Source organism: Suricata suricatta, chromosome 2 (assembly GCF_006229205.1).
Source record: "Suricata suricatta isolate VVHF042 chromosome 2, meerkat_22Aug2017_6uvM2_HiC, whole genome shotgun sequence".
NCBI classification, from domain to species: Eukaryota; Metazoa; Chordata; class Mammalia; order Carnivora; family Herpestidae; genus Suricata; species Suricata suricatta.
In genome coordinates, this window is record NC_043701.1 from 170,225,925 (window position 1) to 170,237,697 (window position 11,773).

At 50.9% G+C, this 11,773-nt stretch overlaps 1 protein-coding gene across 1 annotated transcript in view; it reads right to left on the minus strand.

Moving 5' to 3' along the window:
• The window catches only part of NRAP (nebulin related anchoring protein), a 69,490-nt gene that overhangs the window by 26,183 nt on the left and 31,534 nt on the right, over positions 1-11,773 (minus strand). The window contains exons 19-24 of the mRNA XM_029920396.1: positions 9,975-10,178; positions 8,784-8,888; positions 7,612-7,719; positions 5,647-5,958; positions 4,407-4,511; positions 1,581-1,679 (exon numbers count right to left, since the gene is read on the minus strand). Coding sequence (XP_029776256.1) covers positions 1,581-1,679; positions 4,407-4,511; positions 5,647-5,958; positions 7,612-7,719; positions 8,784-8,888; positions 9,975-10,178 — 933 coding nt within the window. The remainder of the gene's footprint in view (positions 1-1,580; positions 1,680-4,406; positions 4,512-5,646; positions 5,959-7,611; positions 7,720-8,783; positions 8,889-9,974; positions 10,179-11,773) is intronic.

Below are 11,773 nucleotides of genomic sequence, written 5' to 3' on the forward strand. Positions count from 1 at the left end.
TGAGCCCTAGTTAACACCTAGTACTTTGGCTATTAATCACAAAGCGTGGGAGGGCATCAAAATTCAGAAGCATGAAAGAGGGCTCTTCCACCGGTGACGTCTGGACCTACTTCGATCCCTGCTCCCTTCCTCCACCTCGAGGATTCTTGTGCTAATAAATGTCTACCGGGTGGGCCTGGGGTGCCACTCACGCGGAACTCTGATTTGGGCTTATGACATCCTCGCAGTGATGACACATGAGGTTGGCATCGGCCACAAGAGAGAGTTTCTACACCTGGTTTTTGCATTCCCAATCTTAGCAGCTTCGGCCAAAGTTTCTACGCGTCACAGCACTGCCCCCTAGAGTTGGTTAGGGTAAGGAGGAAGCCAGTGTTCCTTTTCCTCCTATGAAAGTTCTCGTTGGGCCATCTGTGTTTCTCAGAATTTAATTTGCTGTTGAGGGGTTGGTTGTCAAGAAATTATAAATTGCTCAGCCTATAAGTTTGTAAATCATCTCATAACATATTCTGACAGGCACTCAGGCCATTTCTGAATATCTGCTGAAAAAGGCACAACCAGGGGGCGCCTGGGTGGCTCAGTCGGGTAAGCGTCCGACTTCGGCTCAGGTCATGATCTCACAGCTTGTGGCTTCGAACCCCATGTCGGGCTCTGTGCCGACAGCTCAGAGCCTGGAGCCTGCTTCGGATTCTGTGTCTCCCTCTCTCTCTCTGCCCCTCCCCTGTCATGCTCTGTCTCTGTCTGTTCCTCAATAATAAATAAATGTTTAAACAAAAAAAGGAAAAGGCACAATCAGAATCACATATTCACTGGGGAAGCACGGGAGATCATTTTGAAACTTGTCCCCACTAAGAGTTGTAAACTTTCCTCACGGCAAGTTGAATAGCTTGAGGATACTTAGTAGGTGTGTCCTCCCCACACAAAGATCTGGGGGCCTCTCTCAGTAGAATCGGCCAAATGGGTTAACCTGTGTCCTAAAGTGAGTTTTTATAAGACCTCAGCATTCAGTTTGGTCTCCAATGAACACCGTGCCGTGAGGACAAAAGGCTAGATTTCCGCCTCATGTTACAAAGGGAATGTGGGACATGATTTCACCGTTAGTCCCATCCACGCAAGCCCCAGATCATTTCCAAGGTCTTTGGGAGGAATTTGAAGGGCGAGAATATCAGCCCTCGGGTCCCCAGGAGCCCTAGCAGGGGCTGCATCTTCCAACTAACTGCCAAGAACTTTCACCACCAGTGTTCCAGTGCTGGAAACACCACTTTAAAACCAAAAGGAACTGTGTGGGGGTGACGGGGGGAGGCCCCCACCACAGCAGATCTTGAAGGCACGCCGATGGGAAGACCGGAGAGCGTGAGGGCAGTGGGGTGGCGGAGCCCCACTTGGCATCTTAAGACCAGTAACACCCCATCTGCATCCTAATGTGGAAGCACCCCCACTAAGGTGTGCCTCCGCGAGGGACAAGGAGTTCCTTCATCCTTAGAACAACAGACAGAGCAAGGCAAGGAGCCCTCAGCTTCAATCGCAGTGTTGAAAGGAGGGCCCACTCTCAGAGTTCATAATGTATATACATTATCACTTACATCCACTGCTTGGGTATAACTAATTCTGGCCTGGACCATCTCCGGAGTGTCTTTAATACTGGTAAACTTCAAAGCAGCTGGATGCTGACGGTACTTCTTCTGTTGAGCAGAAAAAGATCAAAGCTGTGAATTTTGTGCTGCTCTTTCATGCCATTTGAAAGGGAAAATCATAGGTTGCTTGAGATTAGAGTGAATTTGTGAACATAATTATTATTCGGCTTCCTCCATCTTTATATCCTCGGTGCCTTCAGGTTAATATTTGTTTCAATTTAAGAATAACCTCATGTCAATTAACATTAAAGTATTTCTACCTGGTGCAAAGAAAACATCGCAAAATTAGGAGATGCAGGTAAAATACTGTGGGATGTACACTTAGGAAAGGATTCTCTTTATGGGTTTCAAATACTGTGTTGCAGTTGTTTACATATCTTAGTTTGGGTCTTCCAAACAAGAAGGGAGGTCACGTTTACCATAAATCAAAGCTTGCTGCTTTCCTTCCACAAAAGGGCCTGGCAGAGATTATCACAGTCAAGACCCCTGCATTTAGCAGGCAGGGACTGCAACCATCCAATCACTTTAGAACCTGGGTCAGTTAACACAAGCAAGAATCCTTTAGAATGTTACAGTAATGAGGAGGACGCTATTATTGAAAGGGGCGATCGTACATTTTGAAAGACACTGGCAGCAAACAAACAAACAGAATCACAAAGAATTCCAAGGCTGGCAAAGACCTAGACACCCAATTCTGATTCTAAAAGTCGTGCTTAAATTAATTCCTCTTTTTTTTTTTTAAATGCAAATACATCCCCAGGAGACTAGAACAGTTGCACTCTGGAATTGTGAGGTGTATCTTCTCTCAAGTCAAAGAATTATTTTATAAACATTTCCTCATTTACCAGGTTCGATTTTTGTATCCTGGGTTGTTTAAGAAGGATGCGGTTCAGTATCCAGCCACCTCTGTGGTGTCACCTGTTTTTGTAAATAAAGTTTTATTGGAACACAGCCACACTCATTCACTTACACAGTATCTATGGTTCTGTTCATGCAATGGTGGCAGAAGGGAGAAACTGCACCTGAAACCGCATGGCCCACACTGCTGAAAACATTCCCTATCTGGCCCTTTACAAGGAAAGGTTCGCCGGCTCCTGCTTTAAGGGACAGGCGTGTGTGCATCTGTGGTTTTCTCAGCAGTGTGTGTGGCATTCTGTCTGAAAATTGGGAGGTCAGCCAATCTGACACGAAACTGGAAATGCGCCAAACAGAAGGGAGGTGATTAGGGAAAGTTGCTGAAAGATTTTCTTGGCTTACTGAAGTTTGAGGATGCACATGAAGCACGGAAGATAAGCCAATTTGTTGGGTAAGTCTGCAAAATGAGGTGGAAAATTAAGCCCACTGTGGGATAAACAGTTCCAGAAAGATCCCTTGGATGCCAGACTTAGATGCATGAAGGAATCATCTTGAAGTCTAAATTGTGTGCCTGATTTATTTGTCACATCCTTTTATGAGTGGGCCCGATGAGGGGGTAGGATGATGAGTCCTCACACCCAGATGTTTGCTGCTGCAAGTGTCTCAAGATCATCCCTTTAAAAGGCCCTTCCTCAGTCAGACTGAGCCACTGAGGAGAGTACAGTGTCCACTGAGCTCCCAGGGTCTTTCGAGCCTTGAATGTTGACTAAGATTTCCTAAAAGTTAGGCTAATCAGAGTGAACCCACTTTTGGAATCAACGCTGGGTAGGTGTGTTTGAAAAACCAACTTAGATGTCTTACTGTTTCGCCTACATGTTCAGTAAAGACGTGTTCTCAAAACAAAGTGCCAGAGGGCTCATGACGAAGGCTACCATCTCCTGTGGCGATGGCCATTGTGACCCCCACCCACCCAGGGAGTCTAGAAAGACCAGGCTGCTCTGAAGGCAGCTAAAAACCCTCTTACTTGCCTTCTAAACAAGTTTCTCCCCAATCAGACATGAAGAGAGGTGGGATTTGGGTTGTTCGAGGATGTGCAGCCTCTGCGTGAGCATGAGGCAGTGGCAGCTCCCCAGTGTGTCTACCCCAGTGGCTGTCCACCTTTCAGCGGCGTCTGGAGACAGCTGGGCTGTCACAGCTGGGCAGAGGGTGCCACCGGCATCTAGTGGATGGAGGCCAGGGGTGCTGCCAGACACCCCACATGACTCAGGACAGCCCCCCACAACCAAGAGTGTTCAGAACATCAACAGTTCTGAGACCGAGGAACCCTGATCACATCTTTAAAAGATCTGCTTAACGAAACTCTCCTAACACGTGAGCAGAATGGCTCTTTGCAGCACGCGGTCATCGTGCTTAGGGTCCAAGGGAGGATGCAGGTATAGGAGTAAGATTTAAGGGGAAGCGAGACCCCTCAACAAGAGAGACCCGGGTCACGTGTCCTGCACCACATGAATATTCAAAAACTGTTTACAATGTGGCGGAAAGAGAGAGAGAGAGAGAAACTGCATAAAGTCACGGAAAGAGCTTTCTGGGTGCAATAAATGTATCTTTTCATCATCACTCCCTTGTTGCTTCATTAAAAAGGTAAGTTGGTGGGTAGCAATTGAGCTCTTTTTGATTGTCATTATTATTCATAATATCATTTGTCACCCACTTTGTTTTTGCCAGGGCTCTATGGGCCCCTACTGGTGTGTGTTTGGTATGTAGTCTCCCTCTAATTACCAGCCCTAGTCTGGGTTTCCAGGCCTTTCATGTAGCTTTGCCTTTTTCTTTGCCTTTTGAGTGGAAATTATTTTAATTTTCTACAGAAATGCCACACGCCTAGCGCAGCCAGGCCTGTTGCACGCTGTCAGGGAATCTCACCTCGCTAATGAGTTCTCCTGCCTTCTTCGCCTGCTCCACATTTAATGACCCGGTGGCGACCCAGCCCGTGCCTTTCATCCACTTCACATCTGCCCTGTATTGGTTCTGACAAAGGAGAAAGGGAAAAAAAGGCAGGCCATTGTTGGCGCGCAGACATTTAAAGGGCTATTAACGGCTCCCAGATGTCGCCTTGGTGCTGGCTGAGTCAAATTAGATGCCACTTTTGTCTTATCCATTTCTGCACAGTCACAGGTAGGGATCCAAAATGTCAATTAATCTCCCCTTTAATTGGAGCGTCCTGCTGCTGGTGGCGTTAGGCCCCTCCCACCAGCGCCTGCGGGTGCAGCGGGAGGGGCCGGCTCAGCCTCGTCCCTCATTAAGGACTCGGTCTACCAGGGGAAGAGGAGCGTCCTCATTGTCTGCTTTCCCCATTTTCTTGTTTAAAATGACAAGCAGGGGAGAAGAAAATGAGAACTCACAACGGAACCCAGGGGGGGAGCTGTTTGAGGGAATTTCACAAGACACCCGAGGCCCCCCGCGGGGCCGATTCCTTCCTACGCACCAAGGTTCGGGGCAGGGGCTACTTCTCATTTCTCTGCTTGCAGTGCAAGGCGTCGTTTTAACGGAGAGCCATTTAAATGGACGCTTCTCTAAAATTCGAGTATCACCCATAGCCCCAGAAACCGCTCTACCAGGAAGGGTGTGTCTATACCGCCTTTCCCACCCTTGTGTGAAACAGTCGGGAGGCAGCTGACCTGCCTTCTCAGCGCACCCACTTTTCTGCACCAGAGTCCACCGAGGACGGAGGAGGGCGGAGCCGGGTGGGGCCCCAGGAGGAAGGGGAGGGGGCTCTCAGGTGCGTAGGTGCTGCCCGTTCTGAAAAGGACCCTGGCAAGGTTGGAAGGAAGATGGGAGACGCTCTCCCAGAATAGGCCACAGTTACCAAGGTCACAAATGCATCTCCCCCCACCACTCCCGGTAAAACGGAACAGGGAAGACAGATGCAGAGCAAATGCCAAGGAGAAATAAGTCGCTTCGTGGTCTTCTGTGCGGACACAGCGTCCGAAGCGGGCAGAACTCCCGTAAAGGTTAAACCACTAGGGAAGCTGAGCTGCGTCCCCCTGGGATCCCGAAGCAGGAGTGTCAGTGGACAGACTACCGTCTCAGGGGCCGGGGAAAGCCGTCGCGGCAAGACCAGCACATGCACGCACGTGCACACGCATGCACACACGGAGCTTACATCGCTCTGTAAGCCGTACGCCTTCTTGGCCCACTCCACCCTCATGTCTGTGGGCAGAGCAGTAAAGTGGTGAGAGGCTGTCTTGTAGCCTATGCCTGTGGCCAGATGCTGAGCCTTGCGGGCATGCGCGAGGTGCACCATGTCCAGGGAGACGTGGCAGCGGGATCTGGTGTCCTCGAACCCCTTCTTGTACTCCAGTTCACTCTGCAGCTTGGACATTTGCAGCGAGTGGCTCATCTGTGAATCCCCTTGGGCATCCTTTGCCCCAATCAGCTTCCCTCTGGACCTCTCATAATCTTCCTTATACTTCACCTGAACAGGAAGAAGAGAGCGGGATATGTTAACATCTCCTAAAGGCATTGTTAACTTTCAAACCCTGGGTATGAAAGTCCAAACAAAGCCATACAACAGAATCTTATTAGATAACTACTGTCACAGTTTACTTCCTATCATCGAACAGTGAAATAAAATATTACTCATTATTTCTCTTTTCACCTCAGCTGCCAGGAAGCTCAGAGCTAAACTGAACACTCAGCTATACAACAGTCTATTCCCAAATTCCTGGTGCCATTCCATCTCTTGTCTATATTCTTCAACCTCATTTTCTCTGGATTTATTTTGAAGTGGCCTGTTGTTTCCTTTCTGGGAACAGTGAAAACATTATAAACAAAAAGTAGTCCGGGTGCCTGGGTGGCTCAGTCAGTTAAGTGCCGACTTCAGCTCAGGTTATGATCTCACTGTTTGCAGGTTCGAGCCCCGCATTGGGCTCTGTGCTGACAGCTCGGAACCTGGAGCCTGTTTCGGATTCTGTGTCTCCCTCTTTCTCTGCTCCTCCCCGACTCGCACTCTCTCTCACTCTCTCTTTCAAAAATAAACATTAAAAAAATTTTTTTAAGTAGTCATGAATGAAAATGACACAGAATAGCTAAAATACAGCTGCTGTTTGAGAAAGGGGCTCAAATTACAGAATGGGGGCACCTATACACACTTAAGAGTATGGGGAGCACAAGGAAGCATATTTGCTTGAAAAAAGACCAGGAGTAATGAAGATCAGAAGCTAATATGGACCTGCCTTAAAACCTGTAACCTTATTGGGAGACCTGGGCTCTCCTCTCATCTGTGCCAACAGCGGCAGTATCCATATCTGCCCCCATTTATTGAGCACCTACTGTGAGCCAGGCGTGGTGTAACCCCAGGCCCCTCAGAGTGCATCTGCAGGCCAGTGCTGGTTCATGAGCTCTTACCAGGAACAAGATAAGGACCTTAAGTCAGAATGTAAATCGACTGCATCCCCAAGCCAGGGTTTAGTTCAGCTGATCTCTACAGAGATTCATACAGAGAAGCAGCCTCATGGGCATGCATATCTTTTGGAAGCAAGACCGTCTTGATGAGGTTAGTGGACTTGGCCTTCCATTCTGGCCTAGGCTCCTTATCTCACATCAGACTCCCAACAGTCAGCCTTGGACCATGTAACACAACACACATCCGTTCATTTCATTTCCTTGTAAGCATTTTGCAACTACCAATTTACCCATGAGTTAATCAAGATTTTGAAAGGTCAAACGACCTTCCCAGAGTCACAATGTTTAACGGGGAATGGAGCCAGGATTTCATCCAAGGTCCATCTGACACCAGGGCCTGTACTCTCGATGGCTGACAGGCCACGACATCCTTAGATAGTCCTGGGGTGTCTCTGAGCATCAGATTGCCTGTCACATAGCCGTTTAGATCACCACTCATGCCGCCACCACGAACATCGCTTCCACCTACTGAAAACCTACGTGTGGCCAGCAGTGCACTCTCGGTTCCTATAGGATTATCTCACTGCAGTCCTATTTATCCCCACTTCGCACACTGGACCCTGGGGCTCAGGGAGATTAAGAGCCTGGGCAGACCCTTTCTGACTCTCCTAGAGGGAAAACGGCAGGATTCCTGGTGCCCTGTACAACTTGAGCACCTACTCACCTCGCTGGCCAGGTCCCTGTTGGCTTTGGCTGCCAGGAAGGCCAAGGAGTCCAGACGCAGCTCAAACCCTTTGGCCTTCTGGTTTTCCCAGCTGCTCTTATACAGTTTCTGAGGAGATGGAGGAGAAGAGAGGTCATCCTCCTGCGGGAAGCCTTCCCCAGACCCCGTAACGCTCCCTCCAGGAGGCAAACACAAAGTGCATGCTTCCACAGAAACCTGGTGACCTGAAGACAACCAGGCCTCCTTGTTCCTGCCTCAAGGCCTCCTTACACACAGGGCTTCGGTCAAAAGAAGCTGAATTTGAACTCCAGATGCCTTGAAAAATACTAGGCGTCTTCACAGAGGTCTCAAAGACATGCCCGAGGTGGAATAACATTGCAAAACGCCCAGCAACATTTCTGAAAGGTTCCCCACCCCTGCACATGCACTCCGCTCCTGCCCCCAGCCTCTAGTCCACCTGGGGCTTGTCCCTCCTCCTCCCATGTCCTTTCCTGCCCCCACCTGCAGATTTCAAGTTCTTTCTCCTGAAGGCTCCCTCTCTATGCTCCTTCTAATTTCCCCCTCTACCTAGGACTCAGACCAGGACTCCAAAGGCCTGGGAGCTGAGTGGGAGAGATGAGGAAGGCCCCTGCTAAGAGACAGGGAGGAGAGAGTTGGGGCCATGCATGCTTTTTGTGTACGTGAGTAATGGCCACCTTGTGCACACTCCTCACAGGGCTGTCTGTATATTAGCCCATTGAAGCCTCGTGACAACCCAGAGAGACAGGAACTAGTATTACCCTTACTTTACCAATGGGACAACTGAGTGCCAAGAACTAGCCCGGGGTCACACCCCTGGTAAGTGGTAGACGCAAGGATCAAGCAAATGCCAGCAGTCTGGAGCCAATGCCTTCAAGGTCAACTTCCAGCAATGCTCTGCTGCTGTTCAAACTGCGACCTTGGAAAAACCACTGCCTCCTACCCCGTTATACAGTCAGCGGCTCAAGGCTCCCTCCAGCTCATTCCCATGGAAAGTGGTCCTTCCCTCTCCCTCAAACACTGGCCAGGAACGAGGTCTGGGGGGTGAGCTGTTTATGACAACCAGATGTGCGGGACCCCCGGTGACACAGCACGGGGACCAGGCGCCTATGCAGGGAAGCAGTGCCTATGGCCGCCCCTCCTTCGAGCCGTACCTCGCTGAGATTGGCCGCGTTGGCTCGGGCCTGTAGGAAGAGAGGCTCGTCCTTGCTGATGCTGTACTGATGGACAGACTGCTTGTTCCCTGCCCTGTAGGCCACCTGTCAGGAGAGAGCACCGGGTCAGGAGCAGGTGGCAGGATGGGGCAGGTGCATGGCATCACCGGTGGGTCTTCAGATCTGCTTGGCATTTGTGTGACCTACACGGGGGGTCCGTTACAAAACCCGCCCAGACCAGACACTGGCCAGCAGAAGACGGCAAACGAGGCTTAAGGCAGGAGGGGTAAAGGCAGAAGGTGAGGCCGTGAGGAGCTGTGAGAAGAATGTGGTCAGGGGACCAACCTGAGAACACCGCCAAAGTTCCTGCCTTCACACTTCACCCTTGAGAAGGCACCGACCTTCCCAAGCTAGTCCCATCTGTGCCGTTCACAGCCACTGAAACTAACCCACGGGAGGGCTCAGATGAGCCCAGCCTCCCCGAATGAGAAAAACAGGAAGCATTCTCTGCCTCCTGCACCCCCATCATCAATCCCAACGCATTCACAGGTACTGACACCTGGAAAGCGAGCAATGACCGAAAAGACAGCGTAAGTGAACATCTACTGAATGAAAAACTTACCCCTCTGTTCTTTCTCTCTCCCCTTCCCTCCCACCCCCCAACCTGAGTTTCCAAACGGTGGTTTTCTGCTGACCCTGAGCTCCGTTGGCGGCATCTTTTCCAGCAAGTGTACCTGGACCTTTAGGAAGGAAGACTAGGAAGGTCCCGGCCACCCTGCAGCCGCCTTGGCACGCGCTCGGTGCACGTGCACGTACGCCTGTGCTGTTTCTCTATCACACCACCCATGCTGGAGCTCGCGTCACCCTCCTCAAAGGGAATTCTCTACTGGCTGCAGAATTACAGAGTCTTTGATGAGAGACAGAAGGAGGAGCAAGAAAGTAGAAGAAAGAAGAGACTGGGCAATACTGAGAGCTGAAATGAACAATGTCAGTCGGCACCTGTCCCCGAAACCAGCAGAGAAGGGGAGTGCGGGAGGCAGGGAGGGCTGGGGTCCAGTGCCCGGAGACAGCCCGTAACAGGAAAGGCTCTGTGGCTCCCGGGATCGTGCCTGGGCTGCCCCCGCCGTTGTCTCAGAGATGCCCAGCCCACGACACAGCAGCACGGTGGGGAAAGGGCAGCTCAGGACTCACCCCACTCTGCAGCCCCTGGCTCTTCTTGGCGTGCTCCATCTGGGAGCCGTCGGCCACACTGGTGAACTTCAGTTCATCCACCCTCTGCCTGTAGTTTTTCTGTTTCCAAAGAAAAAGGACCGCGTAGCATTGGGATTTGGCTGTCGCCGCCACCACACCCGTGCTTACATCCACGGCGCGCACTTTCAGGGACCCGCGCATCTTCTTGGGGCGGGGGTGAGGGCACTGTTAGAGCTGGTCCTGCAGCTCAGTTGGGACCACGCAGCCCTGAGATGGCCTGCTCTGGTGAGCCTCTTTTAGCTGCCGCTCTTGAATGAGGACTTGGATCTCTCCCTCAGGAAACCCTATATTTTGCCGTAGGCCCTGGGATGCACCCATTTTATAAATCAGGCTCTCGCACAGGAAAAGTGAGGCGGAGGGAACATGGGCTTTGCAACCAGGAAGACCGAGGCCGAATCTCGCCTCTGCCCCTTTCCAGCTTCATGACCTGGGTCACCTCCTTAACCACCCGAGCCGCCCTTGCTACAGTGGTACCAAAAATAGAAGCTGTCTCACTCTGGGGTAGGGCAGAGCCTCAATGCCATGCTTTCCATGAGCGGAGCCCTGGGACACAGCAAGTGTTCACATCCGCTATCACTGTTGGGCATGGTGCCATCAGGATTATCCAAGGGTCACCTGTGCTATAGGGAAAGGGGATGCCCGGAGCCACCGAGGGGAGGCTGGCGGTCAGGCGGCATTCACCCGCCACCCTCTTCGTGTTCCCGATCACTGAGGTCTTGTCCTCCCAGTATCCCCGCCTCACGCCCACAAAGTAACTGGCAAGATTTCAAATGTGCTAATTCTGTCTGCCCGCAGGGACTCCTCGTCCTTCCCAAAGCTTAGTTCCTCTGGCTTTTCCACCAGAGGTGCCCAAGTGGACGGGAAAGGCGGCTGCAGAGGGTGGCTTTACTGAAGCCAAGGGTTCACGTGGCGGGGAGAGCCGAGATGAGCCCCACTCCAGGGCTGTCACGTCAGCAAGAGGGTCATGGGCACCCCCTGAGCCCAAAACATGGTTTGGGATATTGAAGACTCCAAATTTCCTCCCTTTACGAAAAAAAATTCTAGAGAAAATATTCCAAAGAGACTTGTCATTGTCCTCTCTCGTGCCAGAGTGTTGAATGGGAAAACTGCGCCACACAATTGAAGGAAGTCGCATTTCCCTACCATGGTTGGAAATTACTGATTCTTCCAGGCTCCATAGTGGTCAAATCATAAGAACTGAGGAGCCAAGAATCCACCCCGTACAGGGCACATCAGACACATAAAACAGGCAAGGAGAGTACTGTTTTCCTGGCCCTTGAGGAGCTTAATAATGAGGAGCCCGAGGAAGTGAGACAGAGTTGGAAATTCCTAAGGCTGGAGGTCAGCTGGCCGGGTCTCCTCACCGCATCTTTATCCAAGACCAATGGGGCTTGGGTTTCTCCACCTGGACTTCAGCAGGCCTGAAAGGACTGCGTCATGGGAACCCGAAAGCCTTATTCTCGTTGGTCTATCTTCTGTATTTCTGTATCCTGACCTTACATGTGTCTGTGTCTGACAGAAGGATGAGCAGTGGAAAAACAAGAATCGTTTATACAACGGGCTTCGGGGACGCAATACCGCCTCATGGTCAGGAGCTGGGGTGTCGGGCCCAACACACTGGGGCAGAGCCCAGCTCTGCTACTTACTCGAGACAGGACTCTATGTCTCTTTCCTCATTACACTGAGGATATTAATTGGGGAGTGACAGTGACTACTCACACAGGGCTGCTGTGAGCAAC